The sequence below is a fragment of the Fundulus heteroclitus genome, chromosome 13, assembly GCF_011125445.2.
Source record: "Fundulus heteroclitus isolate FHET01 chromosome 13, MU-UCD_Fhet_4.1, whole genome shotgun sequence".
NCBI classification, from domain to species: domain Eukaryota; kingdom Metazoa; phylum Chordata; class Actinopteri; order Cyprinodontiformes; family Fundulidae; genus Fundulus; species Fundulus heteroclitus.
In genome coordinates, this window is record NC_046373.1 from 15326580 (window position 1) to 15348296 (window position 21717).

A 21717-nucleotide genomic window follows, 5' to 3' on the forward strand; every position below is an offset into this window, starting at 1 on the left:
GGACTGTGGGATGAAGCTGTAGTACCCAGAGATAACAAACGCATGCACAGGGAGAATGTGCAGTAAGACCTTAGAGCCAGGATTCAAACCCGGGACCTTCTTGCTGCAACAGTGCTACCAACAGCACCACTGCACAGCCCTGTCCTCAGAAAAATATCATCGTATTTGTCTTCTTTAGCGTCAAGCTCTAAAGACGTTTCCAATCTGCTGTTTACACAGAACACGAGGATGTCAGGCATTCATAAGCCTGCTATAGATTGTAAGTTTGTGTTGACACAGAAGGCTGAGAAACTCTGTTAGGGTGTTTACACGTCATGTGATCCTGTCTTTTATCCAGATACCAGATTCCTAAATACATACATTACCTTGTAAAAGGGTTCATGTCCCTTTAACTCGCTGTCTGTACAACAAATTTGAATTATGGGGATTTAATGTGATAGTTCAACAGAAATTAGGGCATTGTTGTGAACTGTATTTGTATTTCTCACAAATCTCTACATCTAAGAAGAGTCGCAACCATTTCTATTCAGAATTGCAGAACTGCAAACCTCTTAAGATATGGTTGTTCACCAAAACGTACAGGCTGGGCAAAGAGGGCGTCAATCGGAGAAGCAGCCAAGAGCCAAAATCCACAGCTCAGGTGCAAACATCCGTGCTCCATGAAGAAAATTCAAGAGGTATTGTGTTTTTGGAAGGGCTTGACTGACATAAATGCCAGATATGTTTCCATAGAGAAGTTTTAGACACCAAACTGCATCAATCCTGTTTTTTGCCCCCAAATACCAGGTTCATATTATCTTGTTCAAACTGCCAAACTTCATCAAGCACAAACGCTCTAATCTCTTCTTTTCAGTTTTAAATTCACTATTGAACATTTAATGTAATTTGGAGAAAAACAAACAAAAAAGCAAAAACATTAATTTCCTATTCAAGATACTGCAGCGTTTACAGCTGTGACCTCAAAAGGAAAAAAAAAGAAAAAATGTATTCAAAGTTTTTGGTGCTCTGTTCAGTTTTATTTGTTGATTTTGTTTTAAACCAAGTGTCCCTGATTTGGGTTTTAAGTCAGACAGTGATTTTAGATTAGATGGTCAGATCAGAGCAGTTGTTAGATCACATTTTTATCACTTAAGGCAGCTGGCAAAATTGAAATTCTTTCCATCAAGACGACTCCTTGAAACAGCGATCCATGCTTTTATATCATCCCGCCTGGATTACTGTAAAGGACTCTATGTTGGAGGGAATCAGTCTTTGCTTTCTCGTCTACAGCTGGTTCAAAAAGCTGATGTGCTTCTTTAACAGGTACTCCAAAAACAGAGCAGATTACCCCTATTCTGGCATCACTCCATTGGCTCCCAGTACGTTTTAGAGTTCATTTTAAAATTCATATTGTCATTTTTAAGTATTTGAATGACCTTGCCCCGCCGCACCTCTCTGAGCATCTTCGTCTCTACTCGCCCTCTCATCTCCTGCAGGTACAGAGGTCTAAGAGAAAGCTCAGAGGGAGCAGGGCCTTTTCTATTGTTGGTCCTCAATTACTGAATAACCTGCCCGCCTCACCTTTAAACCCACTATTGTTCTTTGACTTTTACCACCAGCCAGACTTAGTTTTCATTTTAAATTGGTTTTATTGTTTCTTTTAAGTGTTTTCACACATTATCTTTTTATCTTGCGCTGCAAAAACAGATCTAAAAATAAGTAAAATGTTCTTAAAGTTAGTGTTTTAATCCTTGATTTGAGCAGGTAAATAAGATTATCTGCCGACGGAATGAGTATTTCTACCCCTAAAATAAGATAATTAGACATCCTGCACCTTAAAATAAGCAGATGGAGATGAATTGTTCCTATTTTAAGTGCAAAAATCTTATTCCATTGGCAAATCATCTTATTTACCTGCTCAAATCAAGGACAAATACACCCATTTTAAAGAATATTTTATTAATTTCTAGTTCTGTTTTTTCAGTGTGTTGTTTTTAATGGATGTCTTTAGCTTGTAGTGATTAACAGCCCTTTGTTTCAGCTGTTGGCTGTTTTTAAGCGCTTTACAAATAAAGATGAAATGGATATTCATCATCATCTATTCATTAGCAACTTGCTGTTAAGACCAAGTTTAACCCTATTTACCCTCTACCATAGCGGTTTGGTTTGTGACTAAAAAGGTTTTTAGGTTATCGAGCCATCTACTGTACCAGCTCATCCTTGCATGGTCGTGGAAAGTGGAGGATTGGTTCCTATCTCCAGCAGTCAATTAGACGAGATGCAGGTCACCAGTCTGCCACAGGACAATAAAAAGACACACAGGACACACAACTACGCACACACTCCTAAGGGTTATTTAGAGAGGCCAATTAAACCCAACAGTCTGTTTTTGTACTGTGGAAAGAAGCCGGAGCACCTGGAGAAAAACTATGAATGTATGGGGAAAACATGCAAACTCCATGCAGCAAGAAACCAGGCAGAGATTTGAACCCAGGACCTTCTTGCTGCAGTGAGTAGACCCAATAGAGTGCTAAACTCTATTGGGTCATATCTTCAGGTAGTTTCTAGAGAGCATGGAGAAAAAAAAAAGTATTTGTATGGAAACAGATTTCCCTTTGTTTGGAAGATTAATACATAAAAATATAATCCTTTAAGACATTTTGCTCCGTCATCCGTCACAAATAGACTTGATCCGTATTTTTTGACTAGAAAGGATTTTATTTATGACGTAGAGGAGAACGCACGTCTGATGGGATAGGTGTGAATGAGCGGTTGGACACAAAGAGCTGCAAACCATAGGGAAAAGATAAACAGAGAACTAAATCCCACAGCTCAAAAGAGCAGGACCCAAGAATAAACTAATAAACTAAGCAAAAAGCCTCAATATGGCAAGACCTTAATGGCAATAATAACAGAATATGGCAATACTTTATTGAACATAAACAAAGAAATACTGAAATCCCAAATAAATAGAGAATGTGACAATATTTGGGTTCCCAAAACCAGCAAAAAATATACTTTTCAGGTTTCTCTGCATATCCGAACTCAATCACTGCTACTTTAGATTAAAAAAAAAACAAGTCAAACAATTAACAACAGTTTCAAATGTTTATTCTTTTTTTTCCTCAAAAAGCAATCCCACTTTTGGAAAATAAAAAAAGTTACATGTGAAAAAAATGGTGAATATTTAAGTCAGACACATAAAAAGCAATCAAGTTGCAAGTGTGCACAAACAAATCAACTTTATCATAAAAACAACTTATGTTCACTTTTCTCATGTAAAAAATGCCAGACTTCTCCAGACTGAGCTTTCCTTAGGCCACAGGGAAGGAAATAAGGACAAGGAAAACAAGAAAGAGGCTCACATATAAGGAAGGAAGGAAGAAAGGAGAGTTGCAAGGAGGGAAGAAAGAGCAGAAAGAAGAAAGGACGGACATGATCTAGAACAAGCGAGCCAGAATTCAGAAAAAAGGCCTGGAAAACCATCTATTTTTCCTTTTCCGTTCTTATCTAGCCTGGGAAAACACTGAAATCAAATTCCAAACCTTTTCCAGACTGTAAGGAAACTGTACGGTCAGTGCTGCTTTTAAAGAGGCGCTTCAGTCCACGGAGCCCACCTTATGGTTTGTAGACAGTTTAGTCAACATGAAAAACTTCTGCTCAGTCACCAAATGATCTGTAGATGTTCCCGTAGGGAACAAAGAAGAAGAAAAGAGACGGCTCCCTATGCGGAAACACCGCTTTGCTTGACGACCATCTTCTGGCGGACCCCCTTCATCGCAGAGGGGTCCGCCCCCGCGGCTCCCGCCGAGCTACTCGGAAACCCGTGAGCCGCCACGTATTTGCGGTACGCCTCTCGGATAATGCGGAAGGCCCGCGCGTTGGCGTAAGGGATGTCCGTGACCGGGTCCCTGTACAGCGCCGCCTTGTGCGTGACGGGGCAAACCTCCTGGACCGGGATCTGCGGGCCGGACTGGGCGCTGGGGGGAAAGGCCGCCTCGAAGGCCTCGTCGTCGCTGAACGTTACGTAAGTGCGGGAGCACAGGCCTCCGGTGGGCTGCTGGGAAGTCGCGGGGGGGTTCTGTGGTGCCGTCTGAGAGACGTCCTGATCCAGCCTGTTGAAAAAACGGGATTAGGACCATCAATAATTGTTGTATGCAACAATTTAGCTATAAAGAACAGGATTTACTTTAACATTTTCCACATCAACTTTCTTTCTTTAATCTCTTGCTTTTTTTCCCTCTTCCTTAAGAAAAAAAAAGAAAAAAAATTAAAAAAAAGGGAAAAAAAGAAAAAAGAGAAGAAAAAAAAGGAGAAAAAAAAGGGAAAAAGAGAAATAAAAAAAGGAAAAAAAAAATAATAATCTCTTGCTTTTTTTCCCTCTTCCTTAAGAAAAAAAAATAAAAAAATTGAAAAAAAGATAAAAAAAGATAAAAAAAGAAAAAAAGGAGAAAAAAAAGGGAAAAAGAGAAATAAAAAAAGGAAAAAAAATAAAAAAATCATCTCTTGCTTTTTTTCCCTCTTCCTTAAGAAAAAAAAAAGAAAAAAATCGAAAAAAAAGGGAAAAAAGAAAAAAGAGAAGAAAAAAAGGAGGAAAAAAAGGGAAAAAGAGAGAGAAAAAATAAAAAAAGGAAAAAAAAAAATATTATCTCTTGCTTCGATGAAAGCCCAGTGGAGCCCAACAGATACCTTTGCAGGAGATCTTTTATTTTTTTATTTGATAAATCTTCTTACTGCATTGCATAACAGCTAAACATGATATAATGTTTGGGCATACGTTAATCTCGAAGAGATTAAATGCCTATGAAGCAGATTATACTGGTTGCAGACAACAAACAAGTTTTATGTCTGCAAAACTACGTTAAAGCCAACTGAGCCTGGCTTGCAAACCCACGTACCCCTCCACATCGACGTTTTCTTCTTTAAGGAGCGAGTGAGAGACCAGGGGCATCAGGACCGAATGGAAGCGGATGGTCGGCCCCTCGAAACGCCGCTTCTTGTGGACCTGCTTCTTCTTGTCTGCTTCCAAACGCTCGTAGTTCTCTACAGAGAGAGAGAGAGACGTTAGGGTTCTGACTGCGGGCAAAACGCCTCACCAAAGAGAAATTGATGTTATTAAAATGACAATCCACCCCGGTAGTGATTTAATCGGTAGCGTCTTTTTCAATGTAAAATCCAAAGGGACATTTTAATCCAGTTTACTAGACGGTCTGTTGTCATTTCTTTCATCCACTTATCTCACTCAACCTGAGGAGTTTCGTTCAGCCATTCTCTCGATACAAAAGAGGAAAGAGTGATCAGTGATCCATAAAAGCTCAGCTTCTCACCCAGAGACCGGATGTTGACCTCAGCGGTGATCTTAGCCTCTGCCAGCAGTTCTTCCTGGGTCAGGGGTCGGTCCCGGTGGGCGCCTCTCCGTCTCCGGGGAGCATCCTGGCGCTCCTGTAAGCGCAGGTTTGTTTTCCTCGTGTGTTCACTGGTGGACTGCCGCACAGACTTACGAGCTACGGAGCGACAAAAGATCAGTCAACTATAAGCAGCCAAACTGACGCAACAATGTTCTTCTCATACAATAATAATGTGCTTATTGTGATTATACGTGTGATTATTACTTATTGGGACTATTTATGAAGAAAACTTGGAACTACTGAACATAGTTTGAGAAGAAAGAAAAAATTGTGTCGACTTACGTTCAGCAAAATCTTGAAACTCTAGAGGAATTCTCCTTTTGAGCTCCACTTTGGTTTTCTCTGTCCTCTTCTGCTCCTCGTTGGGCTTTTTAGGTTTGGGTTTTGCCACCTTGATGGGTTCCTTGGATTTAAAAAACACAGAGATGCCACGAACAGGGAACTATTTAACAACACGGGCAGAATTACGTCACATAGCTTGTTCAAACAAATATATTGTGTCTCAGCTCAGGATTTCACCAGTTTATAAGCAGCAAGGTGATCCTGCAAATGATGCTGATGGCAGCTGATTGAAACAAATACCCCATGCTGGTAAATTGTTGATCCAAAGAATAGGATCTTCTTTTAGGGGTGTCCCGATACCAGTTTTTTCCAGACCGAGTACTTCAGTTTGTACTTAATAAATTGGTACTTATAGATCACACATTACATCATTGACCACAGAAGATGATTGATCACCAAGGGGGATTAATTCGACTAGAGCTTTAGTTGTCTTCTCTTCTTCTTTTTTCTTCTATTCCCGGTTTTTCTTTTAAGTTCTGCTACGGTTCACCAAAATGTGACAGGGAAAAAAAATGCTAGTTTCAAAAACTCTATAAGAACTTTCCATTTCTAACTATTTTGAATAATTTTAGACTTAGACACTTCATGCCGAAGGCTCATAAAATACCTTGTAAGCTTTTGTGACAACCCGACTCTTCCTCTTGGGAGCGTCTTCCTCCTGGTCGCTGTCTGGCTCGTCGCCCTCGTCGATATCGAAGTCACTGTCCACCTCGTCCTCTGTGTCCGAGTGTTCTCCGTGATATTCGTCGTCTCCCGATTCCTGGGTGCAAGCGAACGGAACTATTTAGATAACATAATATGAAATGATGATAGGGGTAAAGGTTTCTCATTCAGGTTAGTTACACTTCTCCGGGGTTTTGGATGACGACAGGAATGTTGAAGACGCTCTGAGATTCATACCAGCCGGCTGAGAGGCATTGTTGTCCAAAGAGATATCTGTACTGCTATAAATTCATGTAAAAATCCATTCTTGACTTCATATATGTCAAATAAAACAAAGCAGGTATAGCCTTAAGTCACAGGTATTCATTCCTTTTATCATTTATCTGTATGTACAGATTAGGGGTAGGTTGGAAAATTAACTTGCTCATAAATTAAAACAATATTTCCCTTTTTCTCCTTTTTTTTTTTTTTTAAATTGTACAAGCTCTGAAAATATTTACCGGATAAACACAGTAGAGTATCTGTGAGCAGTGCAGCTTACCCGTGGCTGTGCAGACAATAAAGCTGAGGCACACCTGGCTCTACAGCCTTCATTAAATCCACCAGAAAGCAAAAAGTCCCAGATGGGAGCAGGACACTGCTCTCCATAATGAGCCGCAGTTTAGAGAGAAGTAAGTTCCAGGCTGGCAGTAGCAAAGTGAAACAGACATATTCCTGCTTTGTGTGAAAAACCTTCATTCTAATTCAGTAGGTCTCAGAAAAAGTAGGTTTGACGGAGGGCTGGGCGACGTGGACCAAATTAAGATCAAGATTTTTAGGCTGAATACAATATTTATCTCAATGTGGGTTTTTTTTACATTAAATTATTGTAAAAAGGCATCTCTGAATCAAACCTTTACCCCTTAATGTCTTACAGGCAATTTTTTTTTTTTTACAAACAGCTGTAGATAAATATGAAAAACAGGTGAAAAATAACAACCGGAATACACAAAAGTATAATTCTAAAGCAAAGTAGACCATCTCGATATAAACGTTACACCTTATATCTCTTTTTAAGTCTCGATACATTGCCCAGCCCTAATTTGACGTTTTCATTTTCATCCTCTGTTCTTCAGAGGCTGCGTGCAAAGAGGAGCAGCTCAGTAAACACGAGGCATGATGCGATTCCCCTGAAATGTCTTGGCTACCGGGTGTCTAGAGGCACAAAAGAAGAGAAAAGCAGCTGCTTCTAGCTGAACTGACACATGTCATGGTCAAAGAAAGGGGAAAACATTGGTATCCCTCAGGAAAGATTAATTAAAAGGGTTTCTGATTCAATACAGCAACAATCTAACGCCATGCTGTACCTAGAGTTTACAGACCGTTTAATTAAGCTCCACAAAAAAGGTGAGTGGAGATTTCTCTGGTGATGTAGAACATACAGTAACACAGCATCTCCCATCTGTTCCTGCTCACTGCCAGTCAGCTGGCTAAAGAAAAGCTACCAAAGCTGTTCTCTCTTAGAAGGAAGACAAATTTGGCTGTTCTAACAGTAAAACGTGAACGGTCATGGTGTGGAAACTGAATATGTGGCACTTCTGTTTTAGGTTAAGAGTTCTTTTAAAAACAACTGGTGGCAGTTCCAGTCTACCAAAGACAGACTAATCTGCTAATATCGGCCTGTTATAATTGTTAAAAGAAGAGATAATGGGTTGTACAATAGGAATTCTAACTGTGCTGGTGTTTATTCTTTTTTTTTTGCACGAGTCTGTTTAAAATGCAATCCATGCTTAAATAATAGTTGAACATTGTAACCATTAGGTATGGAACTTAAAATGTTTAGTGATATAATTGTGATGATAATAATAAAAGTGATAAGAGACCAAGTCATTTCTAGGTAACTGTATACCTGTGACTGCATGTCACAGCAATTGTAGCCCCATAAACACAAATACTGTCCTTAAAAAATATATTTGATAATATTCCATATTAAAGCAAAATTCTAAATGCTTCATCAGTACACTAGCTACATAAGGAATTGTGATTTTATCATGAAACTGCATTAAGTATATTTTCAACTGATGCTGTCAGGGGACCAACAGCGGTGAAAATGTGCAAAAAACAGCATTGTTGACAATACTGGCAGTTTTATAGGTTTTCATGCACCATTAATTAGATTTATTGTTGTCAAAACAGATCCAAATTGGTATCATGATAAGACATTTTTCATGGTAACAATAAAACGACAAGATAAATGCCCACCCCTAGAAACCATGTTAGAACTGTAATAACCAATGTTACGATATTCATAGCAGCAGTAGGAAAACGCTTTGTTTTTCTACTGCTTTTATATATATATATATATAAAAAAAGTTAATAATTTCTGTGTAAAAAAAGTAATAATTGCACTATTTGTTTACATTTTTAGTGTACAAACCATAATACAGAAATCCTTTTGTGTTTTAATGTGTATAAAATTACCAAAAAATACGTTAACTTTAAAGAGAAGGGGAAATTATTGTTAAAACTGGTTTTATTTTTAAAGATAAAAGGGAAACTATTGTTAAAAGTTTTAACCTGATAACTTCATGTTTAAATGTTTTCTCTGTTGCACTACTACATGTTTTTTTTTTATCTTTGCTCGTTTAAGCAAGTCTGCTCAGAGAATCAGACTCGTCTAATCGATCATCTCTCTTAAAAAACTAAATAACTCTGCTTAAAATATGCTAGGTATAAATACTTTGACAATGTATTATTGTTTACCGATTGTCTCCGAGACTATCATGAATAGAGGGAGAGACAAAAAATTATTGTCACATCTTTGAACAAAAATATTTAAAAAAAAGAGCCTCAGCAGAATGTTTACCCCGCCTTAGCTGGTGAATGCTAACCAATAAAGCTGTTTCATTTTTCTCAAGGGTAATTTACTCACATCGTTGAACCCTCCGTAGGTTGTTTTGTAGAACTCATCCTCTTCTTCGGCATCCAGGAGTTTGGACATGCGGTTTCCCGCAGTCTTCCTGGGTTCGCGTCCAACTGCCAGAGTCATAGTTGTGAGGAATGCTAACAAACCTTAGCCTTTGTTCGTGCTGCCCGTTGTTTTGCAGTCGTTTTGCTTTTGATAAACTAAATGTGTCTGTTTGTTACCATGCTTATTTCATAATATACTAACACCCTTTGGTCTAATACAACAAAAAGGTAAATTACGATATATTCAATATAAAAACTCAGTCAAATATGGAGCTAACCGCTAACATAGACATAATATAAGAGTAGACGCGTCATTGGGCGGGTTCTGCCTATGCTGCGATGCGTCAGAGCGTCCGCCATCTTAAATGTGGCAAATCTGCAGTTACTCAGTCACTTAAACAGTATCAGAGGGACTTTAATCTCTGAATATACTTTGTATTCGTAGTATTTCTTTTTTGTAATATTACAAGTTTATTTTCGTATCCCTTTAGCTTCATCCTCCTGAATTTATTCTCCTAAAGAATAAAAATATTTAAAATAATCTAACCTGGCCCTATTACTCCAGGAGTGAAATAATTCTGCAAACTGTGATTATTCTGGAAATGTTCCCCCTTAATTCTCATAATATGATGTTTTTATCATAACATTATCACTTTTGTGTTTGTTAGTTTATTTTTACTTTAGGACTTTTTTTTCCTCATATTATTAATTTTACCTCTTTAATACTCACCCAAAAAGTCTGTTCCTAAAGGTTCACATGTGACACGGGTTTATGAAATAATGAAGACCACAATGTTTAGATTTAACAAATTTATCCTTATATTCATAACACATAAACACACACACACACAAACATATATATATATATATATATATATATATATATATATATATATATATATATATATATATATATATATATATATGATATGTGCGTGTGTGTGTGTATTTATTGCAGCACAGGAATGAGGCATCTTTTCTGATTCACGTTCACAATAACAGAACTCGACTTTTTTCTGCCACATACAATATGGCGGTGACGTTGACGTGCGAACCTGCGCCCTATGACGCGTCTACGTATATGATGTCTATGACCGCTAAGCCCAAACGTAGCGATAGCGAAGCTTTACTTCCGGGACCCTTATTGTACTTCCGGGCTATCATACCAATGGATTTTAAAAATAAAAGAACTCTGGACCGTGCCTGTTTTGACCTAATAGTCATTTTCAGTAAATTAGAATATGAGTTTCAACAGGGCTCGTTTGTCACATTAAATGTACATTTTGAAAGTAAATTGAAGCGGGTAGTAAACATTTTCATCAAGCTCATGTGTATTAAAAATGTTATTTTTTTTATTGGGCTGATGTAATATTCTAATATTAATCATGTTTCCAGCTAGAAATCATCGCAATTATCAAAAAACAAGAATCTATCTATCTATCTCTATATCTATATATATATATCTATATATATATATATATATAGATATATATATATATATATATATATATATATATATATATATATATATATATATATATATATATATATATATATATATATATAGATAGATAGATAGATAGATAGATAGATAGATAGATAGATAGATAGATAGATAGATAGATAGATATAGATATATACATGTGTGTGTGTGTTTCACTTAGTGAATTTATTGAAATAAATTGCTTTTCGATGACATTCTATATCTGTTCAGTTATTTCTAAAGAATCTGAAAGATGGAAATGGTTTCCAAATTTTTTTGATTAATTACTTTCATAAATGTATTAAACAAATAATTGTTGCTCTGAACGCAAGAAGAAATGCACAAATAAAACAAAATATTTTCCATTTGAATTTTTCTGATTTTATTCATGACATAAAAGAAATCGCACTGCAGGATACTTCATAGCTCAAAACCTTGAGCCTCCAGAATTTTGTAAAACATCTGTATATCAAATTCATTTATTTATCTATTTTTATGAATGACCTTTAACAGCTGGACAGCCTTTTTAAATAGTAGAACTGTAGCATTAACATATTTTATGTTATATTTATCGAATCATTTTATTTTTAAAAAAACTTTCATAAGATAATGTTTTTAGATCTAAACCTCCCTCATCAAGAGATAAAAAAAATCCTAGAATTTTCTTTTAAATTAAATTTAATCTTTTGATTTTTTTTATCTAGTTAGTTAGTTATTTAGTTAGTTTAGTTTTTTTTACATACGTCACCAGTAGCAAATTTTGAAGTAATAAAAAATGCTGTCAAAAAGAAACAAAAGCTAACATGAGAATAAAAATAACCATTTCAAATTAAGCTTTATTCAGTGTGGATTTTTTAAAATATGAATATTAATCAGTCTTTTACCCAATAAGTTTCCCTAATAAAGTTTCCAAGTATCTGACTAAGTTGGATAGTTTCTTCCTTCATTGGAAAACTTCTGCTTTCACCTGTGCTCTCCCCGCTTTACTGCACTGGAGGCTTGTGTTGAACGTTGCTCTGGAAACATTTTGGTTCTTCTCTCTCAGCCGCTGCTCGAAACTGTTACCGTGTTGTCGTGGCAACAACCTCACTCTTCCAGCGTCACAGCAACGAACGGCTGCTGTGGTTGTGGTGCTAAAAGAACGCCACCATAAGCCAGTTGTCAAAAGCAGTCGTTTATTTCAGCAGTTTCTCTCAAACACACAAATGGCTTTCACTCAGTGTTTCTGTGCTCACAGCTTGTGCAGCCATAGCTCCCCTCTCTGGTGGATGCCTCAGATATCTGCTGTAGTGTGGTAAACATATCCTCAAAATGGGAGCAGAAGCTTCGGACCCCACTTGGGATGCTGTCTGAAAAGATGCCTTCATTCTCACAGCACTCACACGCCAACATAAGTGACCCACAATGGAAATGGACCCAAATGAACATTTTTTCCGTGATCAATCATTTTCAGTTCATGCAGCTTGCAGAATATTAAAAAAAAGCTTTGTTCTATAAACACATTGAATAACATATAGTGCATGTGACAATATTATAAAATCATACATCCTAATCATTGCTAAATAGGATGATAAACTGAAGGTATGTGGCTTACCATAACCTTAATATATGGCTAAGATCCCTCTTGGCATATTATCCAATGTTCAAAAAAGCTCAAGTTATAATATGGCCATTATATTCTTCCTCTAGAGAACAGATTAAAATGTAAGAAAACATACTACTAATATGGCAAATCTGTATCCTCTTGTTTCTTGATTTGTTCTTTTTTTTTTTTTTATCACAACCCCGTTTGCACCCGTGATAAAGACGTGTTGGTAAAGATGTGTGAAAAACCTTGAAATTAATTCATTTCTAACTACAGCAGCATGTCACAGATCTAGTGATCTAACCATTAATTATCTATTTGACTGTAGGTATTTGCAGGTTTAGGCACTTTCTTGTAGCCATTTTCCTGATTTTTTTAAGATCAGCACATAATGGCTCATTTGAATGGCATTTCCTCCCGTCTTTCCCATTTTGAAGAGAAGCCAACAGAAATTGACATCTGTTTTATATCACATTCGTACAAATGGGAAACACAAAGTAATGGAGGCTAAATAGCAAGTAACCAACATTCTGTCTAACTTAAAAAGTAAAGTATGCATTACAAAGACTTCAATTATTAATATTATACAATCTGTACATTTTGTCAGATCCAGTGACACGTGAGAAAATTAAAGTGACTTTAAAGGAATGTAGACTTGAAAATCTACATGCCCGTGGTAAAACACCAGTATTTTCTGATATAGAAAATAATGAAACCATACAAGATATTTTAAAAAAATCTTCCATCTTTAACGAGACATTTTTCCTCTAGTTCATAAATTTAAAACAAAAATGTCTGTTAGGGGGAAGCAGGTAAAAAAAAAAACAAGCTCCAACGGCCTGGTTATTTTATTTTTTTGCTTAAACAACTTTTAATATAGATTTAGCATTCAGTGTTCTTTGGCAGGAGTCAGCATCCCACTTCTTTGACTCGGCAGTATTTAGCTAATCTACCTTGCAAAACGCCTTTAAATCTGTCTGACTGGGAGTACATCAAATGTTTCTGTCGAATTTAGTTCTGGAATGTAGCGACAAAACGATTTTAAAACATAACCTTTCTGCAGGGTAAGTAATTCTTTTACTGGTTTAAATGTTTTTTGGACGTTTATTGATGCCGATAACAAAGTCCCTCATACTTATAATTGTCTCTGCGGGATATACTCATACATTTTCAACATTTTTGATTTTATTAAATAATTGCTGTTGCTTAGATACACTGGTAGTCTTGTAATTCAGTCTGATACTGTGCAATTTTAAAACTCACCCTCTACAAAAAAAAAAAAGAAAAAAAACCTGCTGCACAGAATTTTCTTCATTTTTTTTAGATGTTGTAATCCTCAAGGAAATAAAATAAAATCTATTAAATCCGAAAATGCAGCTCAGGCCTGAAAGCAAACCAGAAAATGGCTTTGTCCAGAAAAAAAAAAAATCAGATTGGTGCATCTCTTGCTTTTATATCTTAATCTGTCCACATTTTGTTCATGTGATGCCCAGTTAGAGCTGAAGTGCAAACTGTTTCTTCTCAAGAAAACAAGCATCAAAATAATCCCAGTCAATGTCGATTTTTTTTTTTTTCGAACACACAACTTGAAACCCTGGAACATTACATGTATGTATTCATTTACCCCATCAAAACCTGCTAGAAGGGGATCGCAGTTATTAAACGGTAACATGTTCATGCATAAAATTCAAAAAGCCAGCTTGGTTTTGAGCCAAAATCAAAAACTGACTCATATGAGCTTCATGGTGAACCTGCTCGTCTCCATGTAGTTCGACGTCCCCGTGTTGCTGTTGGACATGGCGCTGCGTGGCACGTAGGCGATCGTCGCCGTGTGCTTGATTCGCCCCTTCCCTTTGCTCCAGAAGAACATGAAAACGAAGCACACCGACACCGAGCCGAAGAACGAGAGGAACCCGATCGTCGCCGCTATCAGGAGAGTCTTGATGTCGAACGTGAGCTTCTCATCGCCACCCGCTGCTGGGGGAGAGGAAGGAAAGGCCGGCCAGCCTTTAAGACGAAAGTGTTTCTTAGGAGGGGACGGCAAGGCTCGCACATGAAGGCTGACACGCAGGCTTTCATTTCCTGCCGCATTGGACGCCACGCAGATATAAGCGCCGCTATCGTGTGGCTGAGCGTAGCGGACCTCCAGGGAGCCGTTGGAGAGGGCCCGTATCCTGCCAGCAGGCGAAACCTGCCTTAGCTGCGGATTAAGCCAGGCGACAGATGGCTGGGGTTCACCTTGGGCGCTGCAGTAAAACGCCACCGAGTGTCCTTGATCAACCCTCACATCTTGGGACCTGCGGTCTACGATTCGAGCCCTTCGGCAGGTAAGCAGGTTCAGCAGGTCAACCTCGGAGAACTCCAGGATGTTCCAGCCCTGCAGCTGGGGGGAGGTGGTGCAGGTCGGCGGACGCCCGCCAAAGTTCACATACTGCTGTCTCCGAGCCACCCAAAGCAGACGGCAGTCACAGGCAAGGGGGTTGTCCTCGAGCCCCAGGCTTTTTAAGGTGTCCGCCGAATCAAAGGATCCCACCTCGAGGGTGGTGAGGAGATTTCCTGAAACGTTCAGCAACCTTAGATATCGCAAACCTTTAAACGCTCCGAATTCTATGTTCACCAGCGAGCCGCCAACCAGATGAAACTCTTCGAGTCGGAGTAGGTCTCCGAGCAGGTTCCCGTGAATGCAGGTGATGGGGTTGAAAGACAGGTCGATGGACACGAGGTACACGAGGTGATGCAAGGCGGTGTAAGGGACCTCATTAAGGTTGCAGTGTTTGACGGATAAGGACGTTAGATTGAGGTCGAAGAGACTGTTTCCCGACAGAGTCTCCAGCCTGGGGAAACGCGCGATGACAAGCTCCTTTAGGTGCAGCAGAGGAGGAAAAGAGTAGCTTGGCAGCATGTTGAGGGCCAGCTGGTGAATGTGGAGGCTTTTCAAATCACTCAGCTGAGCGAGCGCCTCAGTGGGCACAGCAGTGAGGTTGCAGCCGTCGAGGTCCAGCCTCTGCAGGCCGCTCAGTCCGCTGAAGGCTTGAGGAGAGATGAAAACAAAGTCGTTGTCGTCCGCTAGGAAAACCTGCAGAGACGCCAAGTCCCTGAAAGTAAAGTCTAAGAGTACAAGGATGCGATTGCTGCTTATGTCCAGCAACTGCAGGTTCGTCAAACCGGCGAACACGCCCACTGAAATGATCCTGAGGTGATTGCGAGAAAGATTCAGCGTCAGCAGGCTTTGCAGGCTGAGGAAGGCCTCGGCTTCAACCAACGCCAAAAGATTGTCACTTAAGTCGAGGTGCAAAAGCTGCGTTAGCGTGCCGAACTGCTGATTCACCAGAGTCTTGATGGCGTTGTGGGTTAGGTTGAGCAGCTTGGCGTCCGGGGGGAGACCGTCGGGCGCGGCGCTGAGCTGAGCGTAGGAGCAGTTTGCCTCCAGGACGCCGGCATTGCAGCGGCAGGGCGGCGGACACAGCCAGAGCGTTTCAGACGGCAACGCCACCCCTGCGGCCAGCAGGTAGACAGCTCTCCAGTACAGACATAGGTGGGCTGCAGTCCCCTTAAACATCTGGAGACCTGCCTGTGCGGGAGAACAAAAGACAGCGTGAGGTCTGAAGCAGTGAAGCCCGTTTAATACAAAATAGGACCTCTATAAATTTTTCGAAATATTCAAGAGGAACTAAACATCAAGCATCTGTTGACTAAAACATGCAGCTTAGTTATTCTGGATGTGAAGGATCCATGTCTTTGAAGTAAAAGAGAAATGTCATTTAGTTAAATAAGGGTCACTGAGTTGAGCTACTGATGCGATTTCTAACGTGTCTGGCAATTTTCATGTTTTCTTTTTTGTTTAGTTTTTTTTGGGGAGGGGGTTTGCCTCACAACCAAGATTTTAAATTTATTGTTTGACAGTTTGCAGCATTTAATTTACAGATTATACATAGCCTACAACTTAGAAGATTAGAAGATAATAAAAACTTAATCAAAAATAATAATAATAATAATAATAATAATAATAATAATAATAATAATAATAATAATAATAATAATAATCTTTGGGTTGGTCTTTGACAGGCCGAGATGTCACTTTATTGCAATCGTGCCCTGTGCAAAATTCTTTTCATGCTCAAAAAGGACTAAGTAAACACTATCAGGACAAATACTTGCTGTGTATTGTTTTGTTTGAAGATTAATATTTGTTAGGTTTTTTTTGTGTTTTCTATTTATGGTCAAAATACATGACTAAGCCCCTTTAATAGATTAGAACAATGTCCGGCTCCTTGGAAATAAACCATTAAGAAATAAAAAAAAAAGACTCAAGACTTTTGCAACGTACTGCATAATCCTTTCATGAATGTGCATAAGGATAAGATTTTATAGGAAGTTGCTTCTTGGATTATCAAATTCACAATTTTACAAATAACAAAAGCATTTTGTGCTGATCATTTCTTTTTATTCTGCTTTTAGAGATGAAATGGATTCGATGGATCCACCCTTAAGGAATGCGGGTTAACCGAACTCTCAGCTGTAAACGGGTCATCAGCTTCCCTGTTCAAATTCAACCCTTAAGAAGGTGTGGTTGAAAAAAAAGTGGAAGAAAAAGAAAAAAGAGAATAGTTATGATCCGTTTATCTGTGTAAAGTCAGAGAGTCGACATGAGAACATGAGACAGTCACCTCTAGCCACACACACCAAATACTCTGGTTAGTGTTGGAGGGAGGATGATGATAGCCTAAAGTCAAAGCAGATTAAAAAAAAATTGTTTTTGCAACAACTGATGGTGACGATGTAACCTTAGCAACAGGGATTGAGGCTCTTGGATGCTTCAGTCCAAAGGATGATTTTATTTAGGCTTGACAGCTCTTGCAGGATTTATAAAGAAGAAAAAAAAAATAGCAGCCAAAGAACAGCCAGTGTGCTCCTGTTTGATCTGTGCAGATAGCGTAATAAAGGAAGTAAACTGGCATCACATGAGGACTCATAGCTTTAGCCATTAATTCATTGATTTATTGATTAATTGAAATGAGTTTTGTTGACTTAAAAGGTTTAGATTAAAACAGAACCCCATGTTCACAGCATTTCTATTTCCCTTAATAACCAATTGTCACATCATATTAGGTGAAGCTGCAAAAGCTAAAATGACGTCTCCATTTTAATCAGCACACGGGCTGTTTGAACAGAAGAGCAGACGTACTTTAAAACACCGTCCTCCCACATGGTCCCACCTGTTAATACTGCTCTTTGGATCGGCAGGAAAACTGAGCATTAGAGGTTTAGTTGCACTGAAGAAGGCTTCATATGAGTGCCAAGAAGGTCTCCTCCTGAGGAGTGCACCACATGCAGTGGCCTTCAAAAGCGTAGGCCAAGGTCAGAGTATCAAGTTTTTGTGATGTAAAAATAAAAAAAAATCAGATTTTTATCATGTAATGTGATATTTATGTAGGATTCAAAAGAAAATTAAAGTTCAATTTAGTACTTTGTTGTAGCATTTTTTGATTCAATTTCAACATTATTATTATTTATTTTTTACCTGAGACAATCAGCATCCCAAACCCTGGCTTGGCAATATTTGCCCGCTCTGCTTAGCAAAGTTCTTCAAATCCATCGGCTTATGAGCAATTATCTTGTCCAAAGGACACTTCAGGCGCTGCTGAGAGCCGAAACCCCTCATCGTCTTTTGCTTTCTAGCAGACACCTCAAAGTTTAGGGAGAAAACTGGCATTTAGGACTGTTTGGACTGAATAAAAACAGTTCCATCTTAAGAAGACTAACTCCATAGCACGATGCTACCATCACCAAACCTTTGCCCAAAATCTCAAATGTTTTAGAAGACTTAGATTTGGCCTGTTTTATTTAAAAGAAAAGAGACACTTCTAGCCACCTCACTTCATACTCCAGACATAAGGAGATTGCTGTCGTGTAGAAAATAACCAGCATTTGTTATAAATTTCTGCAGCTCCTTTAATGTTGCTGTCTGCCTCCTGGCAGCCCCCCTTATCAATTCCAACCGTGTCTTTCCCTCCGTCTGGAGAAACATCTAGCCTCTGAAATGCACTTGTGCAACATTTTCTTAAATTATTTATGACCATCTTCTCAGTGAACGTATGTATGTTTGATGCTGTACATTTTGTGTCATTGTAACAACTGCCTTTGTAAAACTTGCATCTTTTTGATGATTTGCAACTTGTCTGCAAAGCTTTGGAATGCAAACAAGCCAACGGCAAGAATATCCAACAAGGGAAGCTGACCTTTACTTCATCAGAGTTACCATAATTGATGTAAAGTGTGAGCTCAAGAAAACTGAACGCTGAAATTGAATCAAAAGGTGCTATAATGAAATGTTAGGGGTGATTACATCTGCTCTGCAAAGACCTTTAAATACCAACCTGGTGTAGTTACTCACAGTTCTATTCAAACTTCCTGCCATGCAAAAAAATAGTTTTCCAGCAATCAAGGTACAATTTAAGGACAATATGAGTATTATCCAACATGATGGAATTAAATTTTATAAGGCAAAAACTATAAAGAAGTGGTTCAAATATTAAAAGGTGAAGTTTTGGTGCTGTGGTGAAGAGTTTTTTTTCCTAAAAATGCTTTAAGAATTAGACTTTTTATATCAATTAGATGTATCTCTTCATGAATGACTTCAAAACTCTGATTACTCAACAAATAAAAAAAACCTTCCAAAACAGTCTAAAAATTTCAATGTTATGAAACAAAATATTTTGTTACTGTCAAGTTAAGAGATGATCATTATATACCTAATTTATAAAGCCTTAATCTCCAAAGGTGTTATTCTCCTTAATAACACCAGGTTGCTACAATTGCAATTGCAAAAAAATTGCCATGTTGACTGATTGTTATCCCTAAAACCTGACCTAAAGAGTCTTAAAAAAATACCATTCATGCAATAGTGATATAATCCTCTAGTCAAAAGATATCAGAGAGGTATTAAAGCGCTGACGGTAGACGACTGCAGCTTGGAGCACAGAGATCATGGCTTTATTATTCCTAGAACTATGATCACATAACAGCTAAATATGAGCTGTAATATTAGGAAAGACTGTTAGAGGACCTAAAAAAAATCCTAACCTTTGAATCTTCCTAAGCTCTTTTCATTCATTTATATATATATATATATATATATATATATATATATATATATATATGCATGTTTGGACAGTTGCAAAACCCACCAGCAGGGGGCAGAAAAACAGGCATATTTGTTTGTTAGCTCATATCAACAGCTGAGATGATCTGTCACTGGGGAAAATGCCCAGTTCCTGTCACACACGCACCCAGTGAGTTATCCCTCTTGTCTGTGGCTCTGATTATGCCCTGCAGGCACGAAAACAACAATCTCTTGTTTAGAGCGATTAAAAACAGAACTGTCTCATGCAGCAAACCCGCTGCAGGTGTGTAACGGTTCAGCTCATCAGAAAATGTAGGATAAAAAAAAATTTAAAATCTCAGTAAATTGGCAAGAAGGAGAAGAAAATCAAATGACACCTACAAGTGTGATCGTTGCTGGCGGCTCTGCTCACAACTTGCAACGCTCCAGAGCGCCCAGCACATTAGAAGAAGAGAGACGAGGATGGTGGTTTATTTCTGTGTTCTGCTCTTGTGTCCATGAAAAAAATGCATCTAAATGGACATATTAGACCTTTTACCTCTTTTTTTGTTTTTAGATTACTCTGTTTTGCATTAACTGTTGCATGCGCAATTCCACCTCTTTCAAACTCATCTCATTTAAAAGCTGCGCTGCTTCTCTGTCCAGGAAGCTGAAACAATCTTAAGCAGCTCATTGTATGGATGAAGCATCTGATGATGTTGATGATGATGATGATGATGATGATGATGACAGAGGCTGCATAGCACAGGCGTTTTTGTAAACAGTGATCTGAGGTAGAATATTAGCTTTTTACTGTCGCTGCAGTATCTCACTCAACCCATACACATTGCCTAACAGAGCTCGCATAATTACAATGATTTGTTGTTTTTTTTTTTAGAGAGAAGAAAAGAAAGATCAAACATGGCAACTCACCTTTTCTTCAAAACGAAGGGCTTTTCATTCGGATCGCTCACTTTTCAAATGCTAATGTGCCTCCTTGCCATTGTTGTCTGTGGCGAACATTCGCAGAGATGATTCAGTCACTGCATCCAAGTAAAACAAGCAGTTCGAGAGAGAGCAAACAATCAAGGAGCAACAAGAAAGCTTCATCCTCCTCCTCCTCCTCCTCCTCCTCCTCCCCATTGCGAGAATATAAACTCCCGAGGAAGCGTGATGGTGCAGCTCGGTTCCCTCTACAACTCAGCCGTCCTCATGGCAACAGCAACAAGCCGGCTGTGGATGCGGTGAGTGTGCAGGGGGATTATATGCGATAGCTGCTGGACTCCCTCCAGCACGCAGCACTCGGATGGCAGGATGCAGATCTGCCCAGTGCCGGGATGCAGAAGCAACACTTGATGGGAATGAATTTGAGCAACAGACACGGTCTAAATGGAAACGACCATTGGAAAATCTGCAAAACTTGTTCTATGTGAGGTACTTTTTGGGGGGGATTGTAGTATTAGTTGCTAACTTTTAGTTAACTACAAATCCTTTTCAATGTCCAAGGCCTAAAATAAGTTGAAGGAGAACTTTAGAATGGTTTCCCCCGACTCAGGGATCCCACTTCTCTGTCTGCCTGAGAGAGTTTACACCGGGGTGTTATAAAAAGGAAGTTTGGACTGATTTTCACACCGTGAATTCCTCCTGGTCTGAGAACAGTCGGCCAGACAGAATTACTCAGGGGGTCTTGGGGGTTTGGTTGCACGGTCCGGTTGTTTTGTGGATCTTGGGAGCATTTATGATTGTGTAAGTCTGGGCATCATGTGATAGATGAAGGAGGTGTTTGATAACTGGGTTATCGGGTCCTTCTAAGCAAGAACTGCGTCTTCAGTCTCAGCACAAAGCTGAGCATGCTCCAGTACACTGATCCTGTTTGTGCTGTTGAAGGACAGGATGTGGGTCCAGAACCTCAATATCTCCTGCTTGTTTTTGTTTTTTTCCAAATGAGAAAATGTGGTTCTGTTTGGTGTCGTCCAGCGTACATTGAAACAGTATGCAGTCCTTCAAGCCTCAGGACGGCCATCCTGACTGGAAAATGTGGATTTTCCAGATCAAGGGTTAGTCTCTGCTTTAAGCAGAATACTTTGAGTATTTGTGTTTTATTTAGGAGTTATGGTGAGATCGAGCAGGAGAAGGATAGAAATATTATCAGTAGTGTTGCGCCGATGCCATTTTTTGGCCCCGATCCCTGGCTGTGCAGTATTGG

The 21717-nt window shown here is 38.8% G+C and overlaps 2 protein-coding genes across 3 annotated transcripts; both read right to left on the reverse strand.

Annotated features, from left to right (window-relative positions):
• Positions 1-3602: 3602 nt before the first annotated feature.
• On the reverse strand, positions 3603-9624 carry vps72a (vacuolar protein sorting 72 homolog a). Its single transcript, XM_036145183.1, has 6 exons — positions 9304-9624; positions 6337-6489; positions 5670-5790; positions 5307-5483; positions 4878-5022; positions 3603-4094 (listed from the first exon to the last, which is right to left on the reverse strand). The coding sequence occupies exons 1-6, from the start codon at positions 9418-9420 to the stop codon at positions 3704-3706; spliced, it is 1104 nt and encodes a 367-aa protein (XP_036001076.1). The 5' UTR covers positions 9421-9624; the 3' UTR covers positions 3603-3703.
• Positions 9625-13234: 3610 nt separating this feature from the next.
• On the reverse strand, positions 13235-20739 carry LOC105935086 (leucine-rich repeat and immunoglobulin-like domain-containing nogo receptor-interacting protein 1). 2 transcript variants are annotated; one of them, XM_036145184.1, is made up of 2 exons: positions 20445-20739; positions 13235-15976 (listed from the first exon to the last, which is right to left on the reverse strand). In XM_036145184.1, the coding sequence occupies exon 2, from the start codon at positions 15966-15968 to the stop codon at positions 14139-14141; it is 1830 nt and encodes a 609-aa protein (XP_036001077.1). In that variant the 5' UTR covers positions 15969-15976; positions 20445-20739; the 3' UTR covers positions 13235-14138. The 2 variants fall into 2 exon arrangements, with proteins under 2 accessions (XP_036001077.1, XP_012730768.2); XM_012875314.3 differs by having other exon boundaries at positions 13235-15980.
• Positions 20740-21717: the final 978 nt, after the last annotated feature.

Excerpts from the sequence above, each read along its gene's own strand:
- LOC105935086 (XM_036145184.1), bottom strand. The coding sequence starts at position 15,968 with ATGTTTAAGGGGACTGCAGCCCACCTATGTCTGTACTGGAGAGCTGTC.
- vps72a (XM_036145183.1), bottom strand. The coding sequence starts at position 9,420 with ATGACTCTGGCAGTTGGACGCGAACCCAGGAAGACTGCGGGAAACCGC. Across the intron at positions 5,023-5,306 it reads GGTCAACATCCGGTCTCTGG|AGAACTACGAGCGTTTGGAA; the intron begins GTGAGAAGCTGA and ends CTCTCTCTGTAG. Across the intron at positions 4,095-4,877 it reads GAAAACGTCGATGTGGAGGG|GCTGGATCAGGACGTCTCTC; the intron begins GTACGTGGGTTT and ends TTTTTTCAACAG.